The 27,352-nt window shown below is 41.2% G+C and overlaps 1 protein-coding gene across 1 annotated transcript in view; it reads left to right on the forward strand.

Moving 5' to 3' along the window:
* Nucleotides 1-26,720, forward strand: part of LOC106571859 (solute carrier family 12 member 5) — a 109,327-nt gene extending 82,607 nt beyond the window's left edge. Inside the window, exons 8-26 of the mRNA XM_014145360.2 lie at nucleotides 3,525-3,736; nucleotides 3,929-4,096; nucleotides 4,969-5,067; nucleotides 7,352-7,409; nucleotides 8,319-8,493; nucleotides 9,388-9,506; nucleotides 9,625-9,723; nucleotides 10,102-10,221; nucleotides 10,667-10,771; nucleotides 15,538-15,706; nucleotides 15,831-16,026; nucleotides 16,147-16,316; nucleotides 16,537-16,668; nucleotides 19,668-19,775; nucleotides 20,423-20,545; nucleotides 22,533-22,714; nucleotides 22,986-23,000; nucleotides 23,110-23,243; nucleotides 23,448-26,720. Coding sequence (XP_014000835.1) covers nucleotides 3,525-3,736; nucleotides 3,929-4,096; nucleotides 4,969-5,067; nucleotides 7,352-7,409; nucleotides 8,319-8,493; nucleotides 9,388-9,506; nucleotides 9,625-9,723; nucleotides 10,102-10,221; nucleotides 10,667-10,771; nucleotides 15,538-15,706; nucleotides 15,831-16,026; nucleotides 16,147-16,316; nucleotides 16,537-16,668; nucleotides 19,668-19,775; nucleotides 20,423-20,545; nucleotides 22,533-22,714; nucleotides 22,986-23,000; nucleotides 23,110-23,243; nucleotides 23,448-23,539 — 2,476 coding nt within the window. The 3' untranslated portion in view covers nucleotides 23,540-26,720. The remainder of the gene's footprint in view (nucleotides 1-3,524; nucleotides 3,737-3,928; nucleotides 4,097-4,968; nucleotides 5,068-7,351; nucleotides 7,410-8,318; nucleotides 8,494-9,387; nucleotides 9,507-9,624; nucleotides 9,724-10,101; nucleotides 10,222-10,666; nucleotides 10,772-15,537; nucleotides 15,707-15,830; nucleotides 16,027-16,146; nucleotides 16,317-16,536; nucleotides 16,669-19,667; nucleotides 19,776-20,422; nucleotides 20,546-22,532; nucleotides 22,715-22,985; nucleotides 23,001-23,109; nucleotides 23,244-23,447) is intronic.
* Nucleotides 26,721-27,352: the final 632 nt, after the last annotated feature.

Here is a 27,352-nt window from a genome sequence, read left to right on the forward strand (position 1 = left end):
CAAATAACATTTTATTTGTTTGGATTTCAACGACATGTTGCTTGTGCGAGCGTTCCAAAATAAATTGACTTGCTATTCAATCATTTCATCCACACTCCTTGCGCGCGTCTGCAGAGCCGGGCGCTAAAATGTGAATGAAGAGATAGCATAACTGTCAGATGTAGTTCAAGGAAGCAGGAGAGGTAGAGTCAAGCGCAGAAGACAGTAAATTCTTGAACAGGATCGGTAGGATGGTCAGTTTTACGAGGGTATGTTTGGCAGCATGAGTGAAGGATGCTTTGTTGCGAAATAGGAAGCCAAGTCTAGATTTAACTTTGGATTGGAGATGTTTGATGTGAGTCTGGAAGGTGAGTTTACAGTCTAACCAGACACCTAGGTATTTATAGTTACATAATACATATTACATAACATAATAAAACTATAATATTATGCTCTTTTGAAATAAAATGTATTAATTTTTTTATGCTTCTAAAGTTAATTTCTTTGTGATGTTGTATAAAACCTGAATAGTGGTGTTTTTTGTCTTTTACAGTAACATAAACTAAATCGTTTTTTTCGTATTCTAATATTCTAACCTTCATAATGTATGTATGACGTATTTATTTGACTGTTTTGACATTGGCTCAGAATGCATTGCTCGATGCCCAGCTTTTCTAGAGTTAATAGTCAGAATAGAGAAACACACAAGTTCTTCAAAGATCCAGAAAAAAAGGATCATATGCATTTCAAGTGAAATAACCCAAAGTTCATCTCCCAGGACAAATTAGCTAGCAATAGCAAGCTAGCAAAATGTCAATGAATGTTTCATGTGTGTTCGACATGCCCCCAAATTAATTAAATTGGTTTTGATATTTTAACCTGCGTGTTACCAACTTCGGGTCCTTCCACATCATGGTTTGCATTTTCAACATCATAATCAAATAGACTATGTTAATATCGACAAACAGAACATAAATCCATCCCTACCTTGTACCCGGTATCTAAGGTTTGGCTTGACAATCTTCGAATGTCATTACACTTTTTGGTGTTTTGTAATATATACCTTGATTGGTATATATTGTAAAAAAATATATACGTGTGTCGGTACACTGAAAAGAGCATAACCAGTAGAAAACATTGACTTAAAGCATCAACTCCAATTTAATCCTGCCATTATAGATAAACAAGCTCACTTCAGTTTATACTAAAAGACCGGAATCGCATGAATAACATGCCATCCTGTCAGTGCTGCTTAAATAAAAGAATCCACCAAAAAATATTTAGGTATTTGATAGTCAGTTGATTCAGCCTACATACATGTACAGCCTACATCAAATGGTGTGACCGGTGCACAGTTTGGATGCTGGAATTATATTTTGGACAAACGTGCACAGCTATCTTACAGGACTCATTTGAAGTAGCCTAATCAGATTAAAACATTGTGACTTAATATAAAGTTAATTGACAAATATGTAGGCTGTATTGAAGCGTTAGGTTCTAGGTGCGCGAGGAATAGCCACTCGGAATTGGAAAAGAGGCAGAGTGCGTGTTAAACTTTCCTGAATAACTGGGCCTGCTGGTATCATATGTGGCCACATTATTATAGGATGACTTGGAAGAATGGTGAACCGCAACAGACAGCTCATCTCAGTATCGTAATTAAAAATACAGCCAGACTGGCCTTCCACTGTGCATTTCTATACTGTATAAACTGTCGGGAGTAGACCCGCAACTGATCCAAATGTAAGGATTGGAATGAAACATTCAAATGACAGGGCTTTTGCGCCATTATTCAAATGACATTTTCATTGCCGTTTACAGCCTAGTGTCGAATTTTGTACTCACTTGAAAACAATAATGGAATTATTAATTGCGTTGTGGTGTTGTCTATATCATTTTATTGTCCCTAAACAAAATCAATAGGGAAGCTTTTTGAGCTGCCTGTCTCACTGTTCTTTCATGCATAATGACACACCTGGCCTCTTCCCTGCTTATCAACAATTCCTTCTAGTTCTTGTGGATTTACAGTATATATAAAATTGGTGCAGCTTAAATGATTTTATGTGTGGTATGATTGCTAGTTAGCCTATTGCAGATCTGGACAAACAATCCACCTACCACTATTGCCACTATGAATGGTGGATAGAGGACAAGATAGACTATATTGACATGTGGTATAGTTAGCATAGTGCATAAGGGAAGCAGATGAGGAAATTTGCCGAAGATGGAATCAATTATATAGTAAAGCCTCCAAAATAGTGAATGTAAACCAGGGGAAAAATGCACTACCCTCCCATGCCTAATAAAAAACACACTCAATTCTCCCAAAAGCTAAAAGAAAACCCACCTATTTTGGACCTCCCTCCACCCTAGTAACTGAGTGTAAAAAACATTAAGAACACATGCCTAATATTGAGTTGCACCCTTTTTTGGCCCATGTTGACTCCAATGTTTCCCACAGTTGTGTCAAGTTGGCTGGATGTCCTTTTGGTGGTGAACCATTCTTGATACTCATGGGAAAGTGAAAAACCCAGCAGCGTTGCAGTTCTTGATACAAACCGGTGCGTTTTGCACCTACTACGTACCATAACCCATTCAGAGGCCCTTAAATCTTTTGTCTTGCTCAATCACCCACTGAATGGCATACAGACACAATCAGTCTCTCAATTATCTCAAGGTTTAAACATCCTTCTTTATCATGTCTCCTCCCCTTCATCTGTGCTGATTGAAGTGAATTTAACAAGTGACATCAATAAGGGATAATAGCTTTCATCTGGATTCATCTGGTCAGTCTATGTGATGGAAAGAGCAGATTCATAATGTTTTGTACACTCAGTATAGATGACTGCGTTGTAGAGGACAGCACTCTTAACAAAGAAGGTTGGGATGGTCATCATGACAGGGCTGAAGTTGGTTCCTTGATTGGTAAAGATGTACCAGGCCACTGTGGCATAGGGCATCCAGCATGCCAAAAACGAGATGACCATGACGTTCACTTACTTCTCTGAACTCTGAGTGGTCTCTGACTCCCCCCTCCCACAGTAATTTTCAAACTGTCCCTTAAAGATCGAATCCGCATTAGGGGAAACAGTGCCACTTTTCACCCCAGTGTATTTGTTATTATTTTTGTTTTGTTTATGAAAACAGAAGAGAGGAGCATTCGGCAGCGTGGTAAAATAAATTGCTGTGCATATTCTGCTGTCCTAGTGCAATGATGTCTGAGGGGGGGGGAAACAATATTTGTTGTTTGCAGTAACTTCTTTGTTGTTGTAATATCCCAAACGGACATAGATATTTCACCAGTTAAGGATTCCAGCTTTAAAGCTTTCGGAGCTTTACAAACCAAAAACAAAACCATGATGACCTTGTTTCTAGCCATAAGCTCAAAGCAACCAGCAGATTTTGATTTGTTTATTTAATGTTTACTTCCTTCACTCAATCAAGCCATGTGCCTTGCATATTTATGTTGATTTATGTTGTGCTTTCCCCAACCTCTAAATAAATAAGGAGCTAATGATTATGTCATGTCTGTCCTCCCCCTACAGCGTGTGTATCCTGGGGAACCGCACTCTGATCTCCAAGGGATTTGACGTTTGTGCCAAGGTCATTGAGCAGGACAACGGCACAGTCACCACCAAACTGTGGAAGATTTTCTGTGACTCCGAGTTCCTCAATGCTACCTGTGACGAATACTTTGCAAACAACAATGTTTCTGAGATCCAGGGTATCCCAGGGGTCAGCAGTGGTATACTGGCTGGTAAGAGGTGCCCATTCAGAACGTATTGTAATCGAATGTAGTCTGAAGTAGAGCGATGTACTGGTACTCCACAAAAGGTATGTAATTGTTATAATGTGCATCTCTATCTCTCTACTCTCTCTGTCTCGCTCTCTCTCTTTCTCTATTCTCTCTCTCTATTGTCTCTCTCTCTCTACTCTCTCTCTCACACAGAGAATCTGTTTGGTTACTACCTGGAGAAGGGAGATTTCTTAGAGAAGCGGGGGATATCTGCCATGCAGGATCCTGAAGCTATCATCACCAACTCCAACCGTTACGTCCTGGCTGACATCACCAGCTTCTTCACCCTGCTGGTGGGGATCTACTTCCCCTCCGTCACAGGTTAGTCACTACTGGGTAACAGGTCAGTCACTGGGTCAAGGGTCAGGGGTCACTGCTGGGGACCGACTAGGTCAAGCTTATCCCAAAAGGACAGGATTTTGTTTCAGGCAAGCAGTAACCTGATTTTTCTAATAACCTATATTAAGTTATTATAATTACATTTAAAGATCTTACCTTATGAATTCAAAGTAAATACCAGATCAAAAGCACCACTCCTAGACCCAAGGAAACCAGCGAGAAACATTATTCCTGTTGTAATATCCACTTCATGGTGACAAATAGTGCCGTGAGAGTCTCTCTACAGGCCCAAATGCAGAGAGAGAGAGAGAGAGAGAGAGAGAGAGAGAAATACATTCCACAACCGATGACACAAGAGGAGCTGAATAGGGCGAAATGAGAGGAAGTAGAATTTCTGCCAAAAACCACATCAGCAGAAATTCTGGGGAATACATGAGTCACATTCCCACTATCATCCCAATGGCACAACAGCTGAATAAAATGCCCATTGTGTATGAACATTTGCTCTGTGACATACAGTATAGTATTATCAGTACTCATGTTTTGTGAGAGCTGCTCCTGGTTTGTTGAACACAGCACCAGTTTGCTGGATCATTTTTAAAAACACAGTTGCTACAAGTAAATAATAAGTTTTGTTAAGGTCTTTTATCAAAAATTCTATTAGTTTTTTTGTTGTGCCTCCACTTTTTCACTTGTGAAAATGTGCACCACATAATTCCAAAAAGCACTTCCTAGCACAGTATAATGAAAAAAGTAAAACGTGTGAAACAGAGGACAAGCCATTTCACATCAAGTGTGAAGGATGGGAATTGGTCCTGTTTAATCCTGTTTATATCTGTTCCTCTGCCTCCCAGGCATCATGGCTGGCTCCAACCGCTCTGGAGACCTGCGTGACGCCCAGAAATCCATCCCCATAGGCACCATAGCAGCCATCACCACTACTTCAATAGTGTGTATCCTTTACTTAAGCCATAAGGCGTGAGGGGGTGTGGTAGATGGCCACGCCTTTCAGCCAGTCAGCATTCAGGGCTCGAACCACCTGGTTTATAATTAAGCAATAAAGCCCGAGGGGGTGTAGTATATGGCCAACATACCACGGCTAAGGGCTGTTCTTATGCACGAGGCAACGCAGAGTGTCTGGACACAGCCCTTAGCCTATGGTATATTGGCCATATATCACAAACACCCAAGGTGCCGTATTGCTATTATAAACCGTTTACCAATGTAATTAGAGCAGTAAAAATAAGTGTTTTGTCATACCTGTGGTATACGGTCTGACATACCACGGCTGTCAGCATTCAGGGCTCGAACCACCCGTTTTATAATACAGTATATACAGTGCATTCGGAAAGTATTCACACACCTTGACTTTTTCCACATTTTGTTACCCGACATCCTTATTCTAAAATTGATTAAATACTTTTTTCACCTCATCAATCTACACACAATACCCAATAATGACGAAGCAAAAACAGGTTTTTAGACAATTTTGCAAGTTTATTACAAATAAAAACATAAATATTACATTTACATAAGTATTCAGACCCTTTACTCAGCACTTTGTTTGAAGAACTTTTGGCAGCGATTATAGCCTCGAGTCTTCTTGGGTATGAAGCTACAAGCTTGGCACACCTGTATTTGGGGAGTTTCTCCCATTCTTCTCTGAAGATCCTCTCAAAACCTGTCAGGTTGGTTGGGGAGCGTCGCTGCACAGTAATTTTCAGGTCTCTCCAGAGATGTTCGATCGGCTTCAAGTCCGGGCTCTGGCTGGGCCACTCAAGGACATTCAGAGACTTGTCCCGAAGCCACTCCTGTGTTGTCTTGACTGTGTGCTTAGGATCGTTATCCTATTGGAAGGTGAACCGTCGCCCCAGTCTGAGGTACTGAGCGCTCTGGAGCAGATTTTCATCAAGGATCTCTCTTTACTTTGCTCCATTCATCTTTCCCACGATCCTGCCTAGTCTCCCAGTCCCTACCGCTGAAAAATATCCAACAGCATGATACTGCCACCACCATGCTTCACCGTAGGGATGGTGCCAGGTTTCCTCCAGATGTGACGCTTGTCATTCAGGCCAAAGAGTTCAATCTTGGTTTCATCCGAACAGAGAATCTTGTTTCTCATAGTCTGAGAGTGCTTTAGGTGCCTTTTGGCAAATTCCAAGCAGACTGTAATGTGCCTTTTACTGAGGAGTGGCTTCCATCTGGCCACTCTACCATAAAGGCGTGATTGGTGGAGTGCTGCAGGTTGTCTTTCTGGAAGGTTATCCCATCTCCACAGAGGGACACTGTAGGTCTGTCAGAGTGACCATCAGGTTCTTGGTCACCTCCCTGACCAAGGCCCTTCTCCCCCGATTGCTCAGTTTGGCCGGGCGGACAGCTATTGGAGTCTTGGTGGTTCCAAACTTCTTCCATTAAAGAATGATGGAGGCCAATGTGTTCTTGGGGACCTTCAATGTTGCCTACATTTTTTTGGTACCCTTCCCCAGATCTGTGCCTCGAGACAATCCTGTCTCGGAGCTCTATGGACAATTCCTTCAATCTCATGGCCTGATTTTGGCTCTGACATGCACTGTCAACTTTGGGACCTTATATAGACAGGTGTGTGCCTTTCCAAATCATGTCCAATCAATTGAATTTACCACAGGTGGACTCCAATCAAGTTATAGAAACATAACATCTCAAGGATGATCAACGGAAACAGGATGCACTTGAGCTAAATTTTGGGTCTCATAGCAAAGAGTCTGAATATTATGTTAATTCTGTTTTTTATTTGTAATACATTTGCAAAAATTTCAAAAAACCTGTTTCCGCTTTGTCATTATGGGGCATTGTGTGTAGCTTGATGACGAAACATTTTTATATAATCCATTTTAGAATAAGGCGGTAACGTAACAAAATGTGGAAAAAGTCAAGGGGTCTGAACACTTTCTGAATGCACTGTACTACCCCTGGCAGTTCTACTGAAAGCGGAGCTGTCCATGGTTCTGAAACATGGTCCACTGCCAGTATTACTGAAGCGGTGCTGTCCATTGTGCTGAAATCTGATTTGTACTTTCTCAGGGACTGCTGACGATAATACGCTGGAATATTAACTATACTTTGTTTGAATGTTTGAATAAACAATATGAAGCATTTGATCCTTTATTTAGGTTTAGATTTCTTTGAGCTTTTGTAAATGCTCAGCTAACTTTGTTTGGGAGACAGTCTGCAGGTGTATTCCTTCACTGCTTCTCTCAGACATGTCTGCAGTGGTCCTGTTTGGGGCCTGTATTGAAGGGGTGGTCCTAAGGGACAAGTGAGTCATTAGTATTCTCCTAATCATCCACTGCCTTCATTATTACTATACAGTGCCTAGTGAAAGTCTACAACCTCTTGCACAGTCTTCCCATTTTTCTGCCTTAAATTAAAACTTAAAAGGGTATACATTTGATTTTTTTTATAGATCTACACAACCTACTCCACATTTTCAAAGCTTTCTCCAAATTATTAATAATAAAGATAATAATAAATGTCTTGATTGCATACGTTTTCACACCGTAGAGAAAATACTTGATAGAAGCAGCTTTGGCAGCCATTACAGATGTGAATCATTTTGAATAAGATTTTACCAACCTTGCACAACTCTAAGTGCAATGTATCCATTGTTTTTGTTTAAATTGATCATGCTCAGTAAATTTGGTTGTGAATCATTGATGGACAGCAATATTCAAACCTTGTCTCTGATTTTGATGTAGATTAAAGTGAGGACTGAGACTGGACCATTCAGGAAACCTCACCACCTCTTGGAAAGACATTCTGGTGTGACATTGGCATTAAAATGTGTATAATTGTCTTGCTAAAAAATAAAACTCTGTCCCAGGGTTAGGTAAGTTATTACCTGGGCTTTGCTCCATATTAACTCTGGGGCATGAAGACATACGCAATCAGTACATCAATCCCTTTTTAGATGTAATTTTAAGGCAGCAAAATGTGAAAACTGCGCAAGGAGTGTGTAAACTTTCACTAGCGACTGTAACTAGCACACTCCCACTAATTGTCTATGTAACCAGATACAAAACATAGAATAACAAATAACTTTCAAAACACTGAGAATCCAAAAAACAGTTGTGTACACTGAATGTATGATGCAATGGAAGAGGTCAGTTGTTATAGCAAAAACATTAATTGAAAAAGGCAACTTAGAAATCTATCACTGTGACCTCAGGTTTGGTGAGGGGGTGAACGGTAACCTTGTGATTGGTACGTTGGCTTGGCCATCACCATGGGTCATCGTGATTGGATCCTTCTTCTCCACCTGTGGGGCGGGGCTTCAGAGTTTGACTGGAGCGCCACGCCTCCTGCAGGCCATTTCTCGCGATAGCGTCATCCCTTTCCTTAAAGTGAGTACATACACACACACACACACACACACACACACACACACACACACACACACACACACACACACACACACACACACACACACACACACACACACACACACACACACACACACACACACACATTCGTATAAAGGCAAATAAAACACACTTTTACAACCACGTTAGCACAGCTATTTCTTGGAGTGGTCAATCAGCGAACACGCACACACAACATTGGTAATGATCTGTATAGTAAATTTACTGTATACTATTACCAGAACCACAGCTACTACTGTTTTAATACCACATAGAGAATGTATCTGTTTGTTCCCAGCAATGTAAGTCCACTCTTCAAATACCTCTCAAGTATGTAGGAGCTAGCAGTGATTACTTATGCATGGCCCTACTATAGTCCAGGCTCAGGTTGACTTGCTGTGATGGAAGCTGTCTTTACCCCCCTGCCAAACCCACCATCTGCAGCTTGTGGATAGATAGTGATTAATCACCCTGCAGCAGGGACCAGTGTGACCTGAATGAGAGAAAAGGAGACACTGGAACTCCTACAGTCCACTCAACTTTTTACTACAATGTGCTGTGATTTAGGTTCAGGTGTGTGTGTGTGCATGCTTTCATGCATGTGTGTTATTTTGACATTTTATTTAACCTTTATTTAACTAGGCAAGTCAGTTAAGAACAAATTCTTATTTACAATGACAGCATACCCCGGCCAAACCCTAACCCAATTGCGCACCGCCCTATGGGACTCCCAATCACCGCCTGTTGTGAAACAGCCTGGAATCAAACCAGGCTCTGTAGTGACACCTCTACCACTGAGATGCAGTGCCTTAGACCGCTGCGCCACTCGGGATAGTTAATAGTTCATTGTATCTCACTGTTGTGTGTTGTCTGTAGGTGTTTGGGCATGGCAAGGCCAACGGAGAGCCTACCTGGGCCCTGCTTCTCACAGCTAGTATCTGTGAGATTGGCATAATCATCGCCTCTCTGGACGCTGTTGCCCCCATCCTCTCCATGTAAGACAATCCCACATCTAATATTAATTTTGCTTTACCTTAAACACACTATGGAGATGGTTATGTCTTGGTAGCAAGTACAGCTGTTCTGACTGAGTTCTTATTTCTGTCTGTGTAGGTTCTTCTTGATGTGCTACATGTTTGTCAACCTGGCCTGTGCCCTGCAGACTCTACTGAGAACCCCCAACTGGAGGCCTCGCTTCAAGTTCTACCACTGGTGAGTTGAAAAACTCAACATAGCAGACATAGCTCTAGATCTTAGCTGTGGGATCATCACCAAAGAGTTCTAATATTCTTAGGTGTGAAACAGTCTACTATAGGATTTATGTCTGGCACCGGATATCTGGCCAGGCCAAGTAGGTTTCTGTTAGGAAGCTGTTATTTACCTGAGTAGTCTGCCAGAGACACTGTGGGAATCTGGAGCCTGTCTTAGCCTATATTAATCCTCTATTGGCCAGACCACAACAACAGCAGACAGAGAGACAAGATTTCCTGTCTCCAATCTCTGGCCATTATTATGATCAGTAAGTAGTGTGACTCTAGCAGCAACAAACAACAGACTGAGGATGTGACTTCCTGTTCTTCTGCCCCACAGGGCTCTCTCCTTCCTGGGCATGAGCTTGTGTCTGTCACTCATGTTCATCTGTTCCTGGTACTACGCCATTGTTGCCATGGTGATCGCTACCTGCATCTACAAATACATTGAGTTCGCTGGGTGAGTGAGCTTCCAGTCCTTGGACTACGAAGGAAAGAAAAATTGCAACTAAGAAATAATATATCCCTTCAAATGGGTTTTTCCCAGAGCCAAGACCCATAACAGACTTGGCGTCTAGAGAGAAAAGTTGTCTTTCTCCGTTTTCTTAGCAATTTATCCTGATTCTGTTCAGAGGGTTATAAAGTTGTATTAACTTAGTCACACTGATTAATGTGGCTGCTTTGAGAAAAACAGGGAGTCTATATTGATGTACCAGCACTTGTGTTATTCTCACACATGCGCTATCCAAAAATAAATTTGAATGAAATATAAATCAAACTGGAGATTTTCAAATAAAATGGTTAAACACTGTTGGGATATTCTTGTATTCATTAGTAACTCAGTGAACATTTCAGTTCATTAATGGTTGATTGAATCAAACTCTCTGCTCGGTGGTGTGTGACAGGGCGGAGAAGGAATGGGGAGATGGTATACGTGGCATCTCGCTCAGCGCCGCTCGCTTCGCCCTCATGAGGCTGGAGGAGGGACCGCCTCACACCAAGAACTGGAGGTCAGTGACTCACAAAGGAGGCTAAATGCCATCTACTCACATCTATAAAATAGACTTCTATTATTGCACAAGCTTTATTCATCATCTGTACCATACTGAACTCAATGGAAATGTACAGTTCCAGTCAAAAGTTTGGACACACCTACTCATTCAAGGGTTTTTATTTATTTTTACTATTTTTTACATTGTAAAATAATAGTGAAGACATCAAAACTATGAAATAACACATGGAAACATGTAGCAACCAAAAAAGTGTTAAACAAATCAAAATATATTTTATATTTGAGATTCTTCAAAGTAGCCACCCTTTGCCTTGATGACAGCTTTGCACACTCTTGGCATTCTCTCAACCAGCTTCACCTGGAACGCTTTTCCAACAGTCTTGCCGGAGTTCTCACATATGCTGAGCACTTGTTGGCTGCTTTTCCTTCACTCTGCCGTCCAACACATCCAAACCATCTCAATTGGGTTGAGGTTGGGTGATTTAAAGTGGCTAGTGATACATCTAATACATCAAGATGGCAAGATGCAGTAGATGGTATAGCGTACAGTATATACATATCCTGTAAACATTATCTAATATAAATAATATAAAGTGACAAGTGATAAATTGATTACATCAATTTTCCCATTATTAAAGTGGCTTGAGTTGAGTCAGTATGTTGGCAGCACCCACTCAATGTTAGTGATGGCTGTTTAACAGTCTGATGGCCTTGAGATAGAAGCTGTTTTTCAGTCTCTCGGTTCCAGCTTTGATGCACCTGTACTGACCTCACCTTCTGGATGTTAGCGGGGTGAACAGGCAGTGGCTCGGGTGGTTGCTGTCCTTGATGATCTTTTTGGCCTTCCTGTGACATCGGGTGGTGTAGGTGTCTTGGAGGGCAGGTAGTTTGCACCTGGTGATGCGTTGTGCAGACCTCACTACCCTCTGGAGAGCCTTCCGGTTATGGGCGGAGCAGCTGCCGTACCAGGCGGTGATACAGCCTGACAGGATGCTCTCGATTGTGCATCAGTAAAAGTTTGTGAGTGTTTTTGGTGACAAGCTGAATTTCTTCAGCTTCCTGAGGTTGAAGAGGCGCTACTGCACCTTCTTCACCACGCTGTCTGTGTGGGTGGACCATTATAGTTTGTCCGTGATGTGTACGCGAGGAATTTAAAACTCTCCACCCTCTCCACTACTGTCCCGTCAATGTAGATAGGGGGCTGCTCCCTCTGCTGTTTCCTGAAGTCCACGATCAACTCTTTTGTTTTGTTGACATCGAGTGCGAGGTTATTTTCCTGACACCACACTCCGAGGGCCCTTACCTCCTCCCTATAGGCTGTCTCGTCGTCGTTGGTAATCAAGCTGTAGTGTCGTCTGCAAACTTGATGATTGAGTTGGATGCGTGCATGGCCACGCAGTCATGGGTGAACAGGGAGTACAAGGAGAGGGCTGAGAACGCATCCTTGTGGGGACCCAGTGTTGAGGATCAGCGGGGTGGAGATGTTGTTACCTACCCTCACCACCTGGGGGCGGCCCGTCAGGAAGTCCAGGACCCAGTTGTACAGGGCACGGTCGAGACCCAGGGTCTCGAGCTTAATGACGAGTTTGGAGGGTACTATGGTGTTAAATGCTGAGCTGTAATCGATGAACAGCATTCTTACATAGGTGGAACGCGAAGCGAGGCGGCCATCTTTGTCGGCGCCGGAAGTAGTTGGGTAAATTTTGGCCCATTCCTCCTGACAAAGCTGATGTAACTGAGTCAGGTTTGTAGGCCTCCTTGCTCGCACACACTTTTTCAGTTCTGCTCACAAATGTTCTATAGGATTGAGGTCAGGACTTTGTGATGGCCACTCCAATACCTTGACTTTGTTGTCCTTAAGCCATTTTGCCACAACTTTGGAAGTATGCTTGGGGTCATTGTCCATTTGGAAGACCCATTTGCAATGTCTTCAGATGTTGCTTCAATATATCCACATAGTTTTCCTGCCTCATGATGCCATCTATTTTGTGAAGTGCACCTGTCCCTCCTGCAGAAAAGCATCCCCACAACATGGGGATGCTGCCACCCCCGTTCTTCACGGTTGGGATGGTGTTCTTCGGCTTGCTAGCCTCCCCCTTTTTCCTCCAAACATAACAATGGTCATTATGGCCAAACAGTTCTATTTTTGTTTCATCAGACCAGAGGAAATTTTTCCCAAAAGTATGATCTTTGTCCACACGTGCAGTTGCAAACCATAGTCTGGCTTTTTTATGGCGGTTTTGGAGCAGTGGCTTCTTTCTTGCTGAGCGGCCTTTCAGGTTATGTCGATATAGGACTCGTTTTACTGAGTATATAGATACTTTTGTACCTGTTTCCGCCAGCATCTTCACAAGGTCCTTTGCTTTTGTTCTGGGATTGATTTGCACTTTTTGCACCAAATTACGTTAATCTCTAAGAGACAGAACGCGTCTCCTTCCTGAACGGTATGACGGCTGCTTGGTCCCATGGTGTTAATACTTGCGTTCTATTGTTTGTACAGATGAACGTGGTACCTTCAGGCGTTTGGAAATTGCTCCCAAGGATGAACCAGACTTGTGGAGGTCTACAAATTTTTTTCTGAGGTCTTGGCTGATTTATTTAGATTTTCCCATGATGTCAAGCAAATCATGTCAATTAGCCTATCAGAAGCTTCTAAAGCCATCCACATTTTCTTGAATTTTACAAGCTGTTTAAAGGCACAGTCAACTTAGTGTATGTAAACTTCTCACCCACTGGAATTGTGATATTGTGAATTATAAATTAAATAATCTGCCTGTAAACAATTGTTGGAATAATTACTTCTGTCATGCACAAAGTAGATGTCCTAACCGACTTGCCAAAACTATAGTTTGTTAACAAGAAATTTGTGGAGTGGTTGAAAAACTAGTTTTAATGACTCCAACATAAGTGTATGTAAACTTCCAACTTTAACTGTATGAAACTGTGCACTTGTATCTGCCCGATTGAGGCATCGAAACTAAACAGTTTAAACGTAATTTGTTCTACTGTTCACCTTATTATTTATGAGAATACATTTCATAACATGCAAGTATTGTTTAATAATTACAGATCCAATAAAATACGATTCCCGATTAAACTGTACAACGTATTTGAGGGGTTCTTTTGCAAAAACAGATATCTCTGTTTGTATTTATTATCCTAAATCTTTTTATTTATTTTTTATTTTTGTGTGCACTCCAGGTAACTCTTCATATATAATATGTGAGAGGTAATATTTCCATTTATTTTACACAATGGTGTCAATTTCAAAGCGTTTCTCAAGTTTCATCCTTCTGCCATCGGAGTCGCAGTTTCTCATTTCTCCAGGTTATGTGCATATGTATGGGTCAAAGTGTCCATGGAGGACCGCACATTCTTCCTTCAAGTTAGTTTTTTTTATAAGTCCCAAAGTTTGCTTCTTCTTTTGTGCCTACGCAACATTTATAAATGAGGCCTCAGGTCATCTGATGCAACACTCCATCATTCTCCTTCTTGGTCAATGTTGGGTCATTGTCCCGTTGAAAAATAAATGATAGTCCCACTAAGCGCAAACCTGATGGGATGGCGTATCACTGTAGAATGCTGTGGTAGCCATGCTGGTTAAGTGTGCCTTGAATTCTAAATAAATCACTAAATGTGTCACCAGAAAAACACCCCCACACCATCACACCTCCTCCATGCTTCATGGTTGGAACAACACATGCGGAGATCATCCGTTCACCTACTCAGCATCTCACAAAGACACGATGGTTGGAACCAAAAATAAAACATTTGGATTCATCAGACCAAAGGACAGATTTCCACTGGTCTAATGTCCAATGCTCATGTTTCTTTGCCCAAGCAAGTATCTTCTTATTATTGGTGTCCTTTAGTAGTGGTTTCCTTGCAGCAATTTGCCCATGAAGGCCTGATTCACACAGTCTCCTCTGAACAGTTGATGTTGAGATGTGTCTGTTACTTGAACTCTGTGAAGCATTTATTTGGGCTGCAATCTGAGGCTGGTAAATCTAATGAACTTATCCTCTGCAGCAGAGGTAGCTTTGGGTCATCCTTTCCTGTGGCGGTTCTAATGAGAGACAGTTTCATCATAGCGCTTAATGGTTTTTGCGACTGTACTTGAAGAAACTTTAAAAGTTCTTCAAATTTTCCATAGTAACTGACCATGTTTTAATGGACTGTCGTTTCTATTTGCTTAATTGAGCTGTTCTTTGCCATAATATGGACTTGGTATTTTACCAAATAGGGCTGTCTTCTGTATACCACCCCTACCTTGTCACAACACAACTGATTGGCTCTAACGCATTAAGAAGGAAAGAAATGGCACATATTAACTTTTAACAAAGAACACCAGGTAATTACATCATGAAGCTGATTGAGAGCATGTCAAGAATGTGGAAAGCTGTCATCAAGGCAAAGGGTGGCTACTTTGAAGAATCTCAAATATAAAATATATTTTGATTTGTTCAACACTTTTTTGCTTACTACATGATTCCATATGTGTTATACCATACTTTTGATGTCTTCACTATTATTCTACATGGTAGAAAATAGTACAAATAAACAAAAACTCTTGAATGAGTAGGTGTCTAAACTTTCGATTGGTACTGTATTTGTTTGTAGGTAACACATGCATATTCAAGTATGTTCAAAAACAGACATTACATCAACAGGCCATGTCTATCCCATGTTTTCTGTTGGTTTCTAGCTTTAGTTACTTTCTCTGTAAGTCTAAATGTGACTGAATTTGATAATCCTGCTGGTTAGGCCTCAGATCATGGTCCTGGTGAGCATGGATGCAGAACATAATGTAGAGCAGCCCCGTCTGCTGTCCCTGACCAATCAGCTGAAAGCAGGAAAAGGCCTGACCATTGTGGGCACCTCGGTGGTGGGCACATACCTCAGCAACCATGCAGAGGCCCAGCAGGCAGACCAGGTCAGTACTGTCTGAGACACACACACAGACACAGACACATATACACACACACTGATGAATCATTGATTAATAATTTATAACACCCTGTTCTCTGCCCCTGCCCCTCTCCCACTGTGTGCTCCAGGTTCTGAGGAGGCTGATGGAGACCGAGAAGGTGAAGGGTTTCTCCCAGGTGGTGATCTCCTCCAACCTGAGGGACGGAACCTCCCACCTGATCCAGGTCGGGGGGCTGGGAGGCTTGAAGCACAACACTGTGCTGGTCAGCTGGCCACGCACCTGGAAACAGGCTGAGGACAACCTGCGCTTCAGGAACTTCATCGGTGAGTTAAAGAAGTGGTCAGAGAAGTGGTCAGAGAAGATTTTCCATACGCTAACTATGCTTTGGATGGTTTTGTATGTTATCATCATTATATGCAAACTCCTGTTCAATCTATTTGTAGAGGTGGTTAGGGAGACGACTGCAGCCAGCATGGCCCTGCTGGTCCCTAAGAACATTGCTGCTTACCCGTCCAACGGAGAGCGCTTCACTGAAGGCCACATTGATGTGTGGTGGATCGTCCATGATGGAGGCATGCTGATGCTGCTGCCCTTCCTTCTGCGCCAGCACAAGGTGGGAACCAATGGCCCTATTTGGATCCCATTTGGGGATTTGGAGAGATAGTACATGCCACTGGGCACAGATGTCAATTCAACGTCTATTCCACGTTGTTTCAACTGAATTTCATTGCAATAACGTGGAAACAATGTTGATTCAACCAGTGTGTGCCCATTGGGATGTTTTTCAGTGTTGGTTATTGAGATATCAGTCATAGACTTCCATGTGTTGACAGGTGTGGAGGAAGTGTAAGATGCGCATCTTCACCGTGGCCCAGATGGACGACAACAGCATCCAAATGAAGAAAGACCTGATCACCTTCCTGTATCACCTGCGTATCGATGCTGAGGTCGAGGTGGTGGAAATGGTGAGAGACAAAAATGAAAAACTATTATATGCTCTATAAATGGATTTATTGGTGAGAGTAATAGCAGTTCAGTCGAATACTGTGCATTGACATATGTATATATGTATACATGTATATATGATATATGTATATATGTATAGTGAGGGAAAAAAGTATTTGATCCCCTGCTGATTTTGTACGTTTGCCCACTGACAAAGAAATGATCAGTCTATAATTTTAATGGTAGGTTTATTTTAACAGTGAGAGACAGAATAACAACAAAAAATCCAGAAAAACGCATGTCAAAAATGTTATAAATTGATTTGCATTTTAATGAGGGAAATAAGTATTTGACCCCCGTCTCAATCAGAAAGATTTCTGGCTCCCAGGTGTCTTTTAAATAGGTAACGAGCTGAGATTAGGAGCACACTCTTAAAGGGAGTGCTCCTAATCTCAGCTTGTTACCTGTATAAAAGACACCTGTCCACAGAAGCAATCAATCAGATTCCAAACTCTCCACCATGGCAAAGACCAAAGAGCTCTCCAAGGATGTCAGGGACAAGATTGTAGACCTACACAAGGCTGGAATGGGCTACAAGACCCTCGTCAAGCAGCTTGGTGAGAAGGTGACAGCAGTTGGTGTGATTATTTCCAAATGGAAGAAACACAAAAGAACTGTCAATCTCCCTCGGCCTAGGGCTCCATGCAAGATCTCACCTCGTGGAGTTGCAATGATCATGAGAACGGTGAGGAATCAGCCAGAACTACACGGGAGGATCTTGTCAATGATCGCAAGGCAGCTGGGACCATAGTCACCAAGAAAACAATTGGTACCACACTACACCGTGAAGGACTGAAATCCTGCAGCGCACGCAAGGTCCCCCCTGCTCAAGAAAGCACATATACATGCCCGTCTGAAGTTTGCCAATGAACATCTGAATGATTCAGAGGACATCTGGGTGAAAGTGTTGTGGTCAGATGAGAGCAAAATGGAGCTCTTTGGCATCAACTCAACTCGCCGTGTTTGGAGGAGGAGGAATGCTGCCTATGACACCAAGAACACCATCCTCATCGTCAAACATGGAGGTGGAAACATTATGCTTTGGGGGAGTTTTTCTGCTAAGGGGACAGGACAACTTCACCGCATCAAAAAAACGGGCCATGTACCGTCAAATCTTGGGTGAGAACCTCCTTCCCTCAGCCAGGGCATTGAAAATGGGTCGTGGATGGGTATTCCAGCATGACAATGATCCAAAACACACGGCCAAGGCAACAAAGGAGTGGCTCAAGAAGAAGCACACTAAGGTCCTGGAGTGGCCTAGCCAGTCTCCAGACCTTAATCCCATAGAAAATCTGTGGAGGGAGCTGAAGGTTCGAGATGCCAAACGTCAGCCTCGAAACCTTAATGACTTGGAGAAGATCTGCAAAGAGGAGTGGGACAAAATCCCTCCTGAGATGTGTGCAAACCTGGTGGCCAACTACAAGAAATGTTTGACCTCTGTGATTGCCAACAAGGGTTTTGCCACCAAGTACTAAGTCATGTTTTGCAGAGGGGTCAAATACTTATTTCCCTCATTAAAATGCAAATCAGTTTATAACATTTTTGACATGCGTTTTTCTGGTTGTTTTTGTTGTTATTCTGTCTCTCACTGTTCAAATAAACCTACCATTAAAATTATAGACTGATCATTTCTTTGTCAGTGGGCAAATGTACAAAATCAGCAGGGGATCAAATACTTTTTTCCCTCACTGTATTCTGTATACTTCTGGCCCTTCTTTGGACACTGTGTTAACAACCCTCCAGACGAGCTTCAATGACATACAACTCTCCTTCCGTGGCCTCCATCTGCTCTTAAATACAAGTAAAACTAAATGCATGCTGTTCAACCAATCGCTGCCCGTACCTGCCCACCCGTCCAGCATCATTACTCTGGACGGTTCTTACTTAGAAAATGTGGACAACTACAAATACCTAGGTGTCTGTTTAGACTGTAAGCTCTCCTTCCAGACTCACATCAAACATCTCCAATCCAAAGTTAATTCTAGAATTGGCTTCCTATTTCGCAACAAAGCATCCTTCACTCATGCTGCCAAACATACTCTCGTAAAACTGACCATCCTACCGATCCTCGACTTTGGCGATGTAATTTACAAAATAGCCTCCAATACCCTACTCAATAAACTGGATGCAGTCTATCACAGTGCCATCCATTTTGTCACCAAAGCCCCATATACTACCCACCACTGCGACCTGTACGCTCTCGTTGGCTGGCCCTCGCTTTATACTCGTCACCATACCCACTGGCTCCAGGTCATCTACAAGACCCTGCTAGGTAAAGTCCCCCCTTATCTCAGCTCGTTGGTCACCATAGCAGCACCCACCTGTAGCACGCGCTCCAGCAGGTATATCTCTCTGGTCACCCCCAAAGCCAATTCCTCCTTTGGCCGTCTCGCCTTCCAGTTCTCTGCTGCCAATGACTGGAACGAACTACAAAAATCTCTGAAACTGGAAACACTTATCTCCCTCACTAGCTTTAAGCACCAGCTGTCAGAGCAGCTCACAGATCACTGCACCTGTACATAGCCCATCTATAATTTAGCCCAAACAACTACTGCTTCCCCTACTGTATTTATTCATTTATTTATTTTGCTCCTTTGCACCCCATTATTTCTATTTCTACTTTGCACTTTCTTCCACTACAAATCTACCATTCCAGTGTTTTACTTGCTATATTGTATTTACTTCACCACCATGGCCTTTTTTGCCTTTACCTCCCTTATCTCACCTCATTTGCTCACTTTGTATATAGACTTATTTTTATTCTGTATTATTGACTGTATGTTTGTTTTACTCCATGTGTAACTCTGTGTTGTTGTATGTGTCGATCTGCTTTGCTTTATCTTGGCCAGGTCGCAATTGTAAATGAGAACTTGTTCTCAACTTGCCTACCTGGTTAAATAAAGGTAAAATAAAATACAAAATAAAAAATATATGTTTTAACACCCATGTCCCTTTTTAGCATGACAGTGACATCTCAGCCTATACATATGAGAAGACTTTAGTGATGGAGCAGCGCTCACAGATCCTCAAACAGATGCACCTCACCAAAAACGAGATGGAGAGAGAGGTAAGCCCTGACACATCCCACGTAATATGTACAGTATACCTCATACATAGGTAACTGAATATGATTTTATATTATCAGTGTAGTAGTTAGCGATCACCAAACAAAGCCCATAGGGTCCAAAAAAAGCTCCTATGTAGTTTATCTAACACCTGTCATTACCAGCCATCATCACTCACTCAATTTTAAATGCCAGCAACAGGGCAAGGCAGCGTGTGAATGATTATAACTACTGAGCTGGTTTTAAAATATAATCTCTGTGTCTGCACTTGCCCAGTTTGATCTGTCTCATTAATCAAGAAAGCAGACTAAGCAACAATAACATATCAGGGAATCTAAGATACCCCGTGAGGATTTACAGAACAACCTGTGTGATCTTACAATGACTTCCCCACTTTCCCACAAAGAAGTCTTCATTCTATAATGTCATGCATTTCTAAAAAATCTACTTAAAAACACATGCTATAGATTTATATGCATCAAATCTGCTTTGTGTTGAGCAAATTATAATATTTCAAGTGTTGACATTTCTTTTATGTGATTTTCTTCAGTGTTGTAACAGACACCCTCATATCTCAACTCAAACTCTCATGTTTGAACTCATTTTATCTGTTAAAAGTTAAAATCCCTTGTTGCTTTGACTACCACAGATCCAGAGCATCACTGATTCATCCCGTGGTTCTATCCGTCGTAAGAACCCGCATAACCTGCGGTCTCAGCAGAGCAGTGAGGAGCCGGCTGGAGTCAGCGTGGAAGAGAAACCGGAGGAGGAGGTACAGCAGTGTCATCTTACCTAACTCACTGACAGTGGCGGTCGGTGCCGTTTAAGATTAGAGAAGAGCATGCCCTTGTTTCTATTGCAGCATATTGGATGACTGTCATTCATATTTCATTCTCCCAGTTCAATGTAACAGCGACAGGTTTAGGCTACTACATGATACTGAAATTTTCCCTATCATAATGTTGCTACAACCAAGCCTATGAATGAAAGTTTGCAACTTAGGTGCACACTGGCCAAGAGAAAAATGTGCCTGCATCTAGCTGATCCAGAGTGTAATCATTAGTCCAACAGTTGCAAACGAGAGTTTCTATTGGACAAATTCAGGCATGTTTATCCCCATTTCGTTCTGTTTGCTTCCGTTTAAGAAACGTTTTTTAACAGAATCGGTGGAATGAATACACGCGTAAACACGTTTCACTTTCATATTAGCCACATTGTGTTCCTTCTCGCATCTATGCACTCTCCTCCTCTCACCTTTTCCCTTTGCTTGTGGACTTCAATGCACAACACATCAGCTGTATGTGACCAGGTGAACAACCTTTCCAAGCCAAACCATATCCGCTACACACAGCCTAGATCGTTGTCACCATATTAGCTAATGTAACGTTATAGTCAACATAGCTAATAGAACTAATGAAACAATCATGAAGCAATGTTCCAGTTTACATTCAGTAAGAAGTTTAGCACTTACACCGGCGGGCCCCGGTGGCAATAAATTAGTAAAACCAAAAGCTTACCTTGGAAGAGTTCCAGTGTTGTGTTGGATAGTCATAGCCAGCTAGCTAACATAACAGCCCTCTCTTTGAGCAGAGTGTTTGAGTAGGCTAAACTAGCTAGTTGTATTTTGCTAGCTAGTTTAGACATAATTTTGGAATAAATCAATTAGTTCCTAACTGTTCAACTATATTCTTTCTCTATCTTTGAGTCAACTACTCACCACATTTTATGCACTGCACTGCTAGCTAGCTGTAGCTTATGCTTTCAGTTCTAGATTCATTCTCTGAGCCTTTGATTGGGTGGATTGGGTCAGTTCATGCTGCAAGAGCTCTGATAGGTTGGAGGACGTCCTACGGAAGTTGACATAATTGCTGTATAAGTCTATGGTAGGGGGTCAGAACCAATGTACCCAGAGGAGGAACTAGCTGACCTTCGTCTACACCATGGTGCTACCCTACAGAGTGCTGTTGAGGCTCATGTAGACATTCATTGCAAAACAGTGTGTTTTAATCAATTATTTGGTGATGTGAATATATTTAGTATAGTTTTATCTAAAAAGGAATTTAAAAAATAAAGTTTTCCAATTTTTATTTGTATTAAATTCACTGAGGAGGATGGCATTCCCCTTTCTCCTCTGAGGAGCCTCCACTGCTCTTTGATAACCCTTTGAAGTATAATAATATAATTTAATAATATATGCCATTTAGCAGACCCTTTTATCCAAATCGACTTACATCCATGCGTGGATACATTTTACATATGGGTGGTCCTGGGAATCAAACCTTCTATCCTGGTGTTGTAAGTGCCATTCTCAGCCAACTGAGCTGCAGAAGATTATTCTATCAGTCCTTCATACTGCTGTTTAAACTTCTTATTTCTCACCATCTTTCACATCCACTGCATTTTTCTTTATTCTACTGTCTATCCTCTTTCTCATCTTTAGGCCTACTGCATTACCTAATCCTCTGTCCTCTGTCCTCTGTCAAAATGCCAATTCTCTCACTTTGACATTGTCCTCCGGCGTGTAGCATTTTAAGGGGACCTTTTCCTCTGCAGCATAAAGAAGGGATATGACAGAGCAGCATCTTACATACTTGCTTAGCTAAAATGACCCAATTGTGCTTTCAACTTACTGCCTAGTGGTGGTCTGGTGTTTTTGATGTGTCACCCCAACCGACAGATGTCTCTTTCTTTCCTTCACCCTCTCACGTTGTCGTGCGGTGCCCTTCTCTTAGTCTGTGGCTGTCTCCCGCCCTAAACAGGTGCAGCTGATCCACAATAAGAACGCTACCCCCACCAGCCCCACGTCCCCCATCACGCCTGCAGGGGGAGTTGCCACCCCCGGGTCGGAGGTGCAGATGACCTGGACAGACAAGGCTGAGCACCAGGCCGCAGCAGCCCACCCAGAGCAGGGCGGGATCAAAGACATCTTCAACATGAAGCCGTAAGTCTGCTTTCACTTTCACTTTCAATCACATTGTGCCCAAAGGCTTATGTGGACATCAGCTACTTCTAAAGTAAACAGAAGATAAGGAGAAAGTATTTATAGGTTGTTGCTGTTGGGGAGTGGCAGTGGTTTAAAGCTAGTTTCAGAAGTAATGGGCCAAAAGTTTGAAAGGCTTTTAGTGTCATTCACACAGCACAACTTTTCAATGTATCTTCAGTATTGTAAAGAGTCATCTTTGCATTGTCATTCTCTTCTTACCATGCTGCAGGGAGTGGGAGAGCCTGTAAGTATTATATTGTCATGAGGTTTAAATTTCTTTCATGCAAAAATAGCAGTAATGACACAACATCCACCCTGTACTGTATTCCTTCCTCACCTGTCTGTCCCATTAGGAACCAGTCCAACGTGAGGCGCATGCACACAGCTCTGAGGCTCAACGAGGTCATCATGAAGAAGTCCAAGGATGCCAAACTGGTTCTGCTGAACATGCCCGGACCACCCAAGAACCGCATGGGAGAGGAAAACTGTATCCTATCACTTCTTTGGCACGATGTATCATATTATAGCCTACCGTATTATATGATATTATATTATAACATTATGTGGCTTATACTGTCATTTAAGTAAGTGAAACCAAAGGGCTATACAAGATAGCAAATAGCTAGCATGAAGAGGCTATGAACGCCAGTTGAGAAAACTTGCATATTCCTTAACTCTAATCATCTGTCAGATATGGAGTTCCTCGAGGTCCTCACCGAGGGTCTCAACCGGGTCCTCCTAGTACGTGGGGGTGGACGCGAGGTCATCACCATCTACTCCTGAGAAAACAACCTCAAATCATAACAACAACCCCCCACCACCCACTCACCTAGCACCTTAATGGTTTATGGCCCCTGCTTCCATTCTCCCTACACTTTTACTCCCATCACATCCCTCATATCCCACTAACACCCCTCCCCAGACACACACACATACACACTCATAACATATCAGCTCACTTTGCACCACGTAGATAGTATATATTCTGATTGGTAGACCCAATGTTTTTGTTCTGTTTGTCCTTGTGTTTTATTTTACCTGTCTGTCAATATTGTTGCTTTTCTTCTTCTTTTTGTAGGGATGTGGGTTACTTGCAAGAGAGGGGTTGATATCTTCTCATTGCTGGTCTATTTTATTTTTTGCTTTTATTTATTAATCTGTTCATGTATTTAGAGGATACACTTCATAACTTTTTCTCTTTTTGTTGTTATGCATTAGTTTTTTAAATGTAATTTACGATATGATGTGTTGAGGGAAGGGGATGGGATGGGTTGAGAATTCATCAATCATCATCAGCATGTCTTCCTATGAATTTTCACCTTGGGGACGAATCCTGAGCAGCAGCACAGTCTATATCAATTTGAAGGAAGGAAAGATAACTGCATGCATAGGCACAGCACACAGTGACGTGTGGAGGACACAGACAAACTGCTACTAGGATGTTGTTGTCAGGGTTGAGGTCAATGTCATACCAGTCAGTTCATAGATGGGAGTTGAAATGTAATCAATTAATTGAATGAATTACATTTGTCATTGAACTCACTGAATTCTGATGGTTGGTGTTGACCCAAAGTTGATTACTGTAAATAGTGTGCTTTGTCCTGTCATGTAATACATACTATTACCAGCTGATGCTCCTCCTGATCAGTGACTAGTGCTGACAAGACCTTTAGGTGGCATAAACTATTGTTATTACAGTTTAACAACTGTAAGGAGAAACCCTGAAAATGTATTGATATAAAGTAGATATGGATGTCAAGAAACTACTGTGTTATAATCTAAAACAAAAGTCCATGTGTTTGAAACTATCATACCAAATGGCAACAATTTCAATATATTACCATGTAGTCTACATTAGAAAATGTAAATTGCTAATTTAGAGACACTCATAAATATATAATGTTTGTGATACACTGATATATTTTAGTAAATACCTCTGTTTTTCTTTATCATCATTTGGTTTACACTAATTCCAGTCTAGAAATGTGAATTCTACAATTCTTGCCAAATACAAATATACAAATTGTGCCATAGGACAATAAATAACTTTTTGATACAAACTTATTTTTAGTACAAAGGCAAAACTGTGTAGTAAATGAACAAACTATGCTTTAGATGGAAATTAGCAGTGAAACTACAACTGGTTTGAGTGGATAGTTTTGAACCAATCGCAAATCTTCACAACCTTGGACTAGAATGGGAAGAAACCATTTATTTTCATTGTGGCACAGCTATTTATTTGCTAAATATATGACTGTGAACCCCTATGTTCTGCATATTTACAAGGGTATGTCTAAAGAATCAACCCTGGAATAATGCATGAATCATATTAATTATTTTTGTAAACAAATATTATACAGATATATGTACATACAGGTAGACCTCATATTTGCAAGTATTTAACATGCTAGTTTCTGTGCACTGGATGGCACTGTTGAACACGTGATAGAAACATAGGATATATGATATACATTTGTATGATATTGTTTTCAGAAGAAAATTATTTAATTAAATTTACTGAATAGTTTACGTAAAAACAATATATTTTGTGTGTGATGTACACTGTATTCTGTGAAGGATATTCTTTATCTAACATATTATGACATATTATAGATGTTCTAAAATTTTAAAAGCTGCTATTCTGGTTAATGTGTAAATATTGAACCAAAAACAAAAATGTTAAGAAATCTATAAATCAGACTGGGGACTAGGAAGAGTATACAGGGTTCGAGTTACTTGGGTAGCAAGGCAGGGATGTTTGACACTAGTCAGTGGTTTTCAACACTGTCCTTGAGGTTCAACAGTCAGCTCCAGTTTGCTCCATCAAATCACATAGTTCATGAAGTTATTGACCTGGACATGACACTGTTTTCTTTGTGAAAAAATATGAAAGAAATCATAGCTGACATTAGTCAATCAACATCTCCACTGAGCATTGTTTAGTTGAAGAAAATGTAGATTCATGCCACAAAACAATATTTTGAACTTGTTATTGAAGGGCAGGTCTAAGGGCAGATGAAAATATAAACTATCCTTCATGGAGTTTATTTGAGATATTATTAAATATTCAGTTGTTACCCAAATATTTTTTAAAGTATGCTGAAGTCAGTGAGGGGACAGACCTATTTAGGTGTTTGGCTGGTCCCATAGATACCAGTAAGACACTCCGGGTTTGTTGACAGCTCTAAGCTGAGGGAGAGGTGATGAGGTCTGGGGTTAGATAGTGGTAGATAGTTATCCTCAGTCAGCACACTTTTAAGTGGCACACAAATACTACAGAAAAACAAAATAATATCATCTTGGAAATATTTAACTATACAATCTATATAAGTATTGAAGTAAAATAAAAAATACTATAATGTATATACAGTAACTGGACATATGAATATGATATGACTTGTTTAAAAGTTGACGGTTGAAAACAATATCTATTTATATTCCTGTTGGCATGATATTTGTAACAGTAGTTTCATATGGTATCCTTTTAGACAGGAGTTGGTTAGTTGTCATGGAGGACAAGACACTTAGCACACAGTTGTCACTTTTCTTCTCACTCAACTGTTTTTTTTTTTTTATAAATGAATGCATGAAGAAAATTGTCCAAAGTTTATCTTTTGAGTTCAAAATAGGTAGTTGATATGTCTCAGATATCCCAGACCTAGAGCAAGAGCTGGAACATTGTTTATATTGTGGGAGGCAACCTGTCTGCCTAGGGAAACTAGTAATTGAGTCAATATGTTTGGCCTCAGTCATCATTTAACTACAGAAAACATGAAAAGATATGGAGATTTGGAACTGTGGAATATGATTTGAGTGTTAAAACTCTGGTATATATGCAATACAAACCTACTGTAAACCTAAAACACAAGACATTTCTTGGACATACACTGCCGTTCAAAAGTTTGGGGTCACTAAGAAATGTCCTTGTTTCTGAAAGAAATGCAATTTTTTTTGTTCATTAAAATAACATAAAATTGATCTAAATACAGTGTAGACATTGTTAATGTTGTAAATTACTATTGTAGCTGGAAATGGCTGATTTTTTATGGAATGTCTACATAGGCGTTCAGAGGCCCATTATCAGCAACCATCATTCCTGTGTTCCAATGGCACATTGTGTTAGCTAATCCAAGTTTATCGTTTTAAAAGGCTAATTGATCATTAAAAAACCCATTTGCAATTATGTTAGCACAGCTGAAAACTGTTGTTCTGATTAAGGGAGCAATAAAACTGGCCTTCTTTCGACAAGTTGAGTATCTGGAACATAAGCATTTGTGCGTTCGATTACAGGCTCAAAATGGCCAGAAACAAAGAACTTTCTTCTGAAACTCGTCAGTCTATTCTTATTCTGAGAAACGAATACTATTCCATGCGAGAAATTGCCAAGAACCTGAAGATCTCGTACAGCGCTGTGTACTACTCCCTTCACAGAACAGCGCAAACTGGCTCTAACCAGAATAGAAAGAGGAGTGGGAGGCCCCGGTGCACAACTGAGCAAGAGGACAAGTACATTAGAGTGTCTAGTTTGAGAAACAGACGCCTCACAAGTCCTCAACTGGCAGCTTCATTAAATAGTACCCACAAAACACTAGTCTC

This window comes from Salmo salar, chromosome 15, assembly GCF_965601325.2.
Source record: "Salmo salar chromosome 15, fSalSal1, whole genome shotgun sequence".
NCBI lineage: Eukaryota > Metazoa > Chordata > Actinopteri > Salmoniformes > Salmonidae > Salmo > Salmo salar.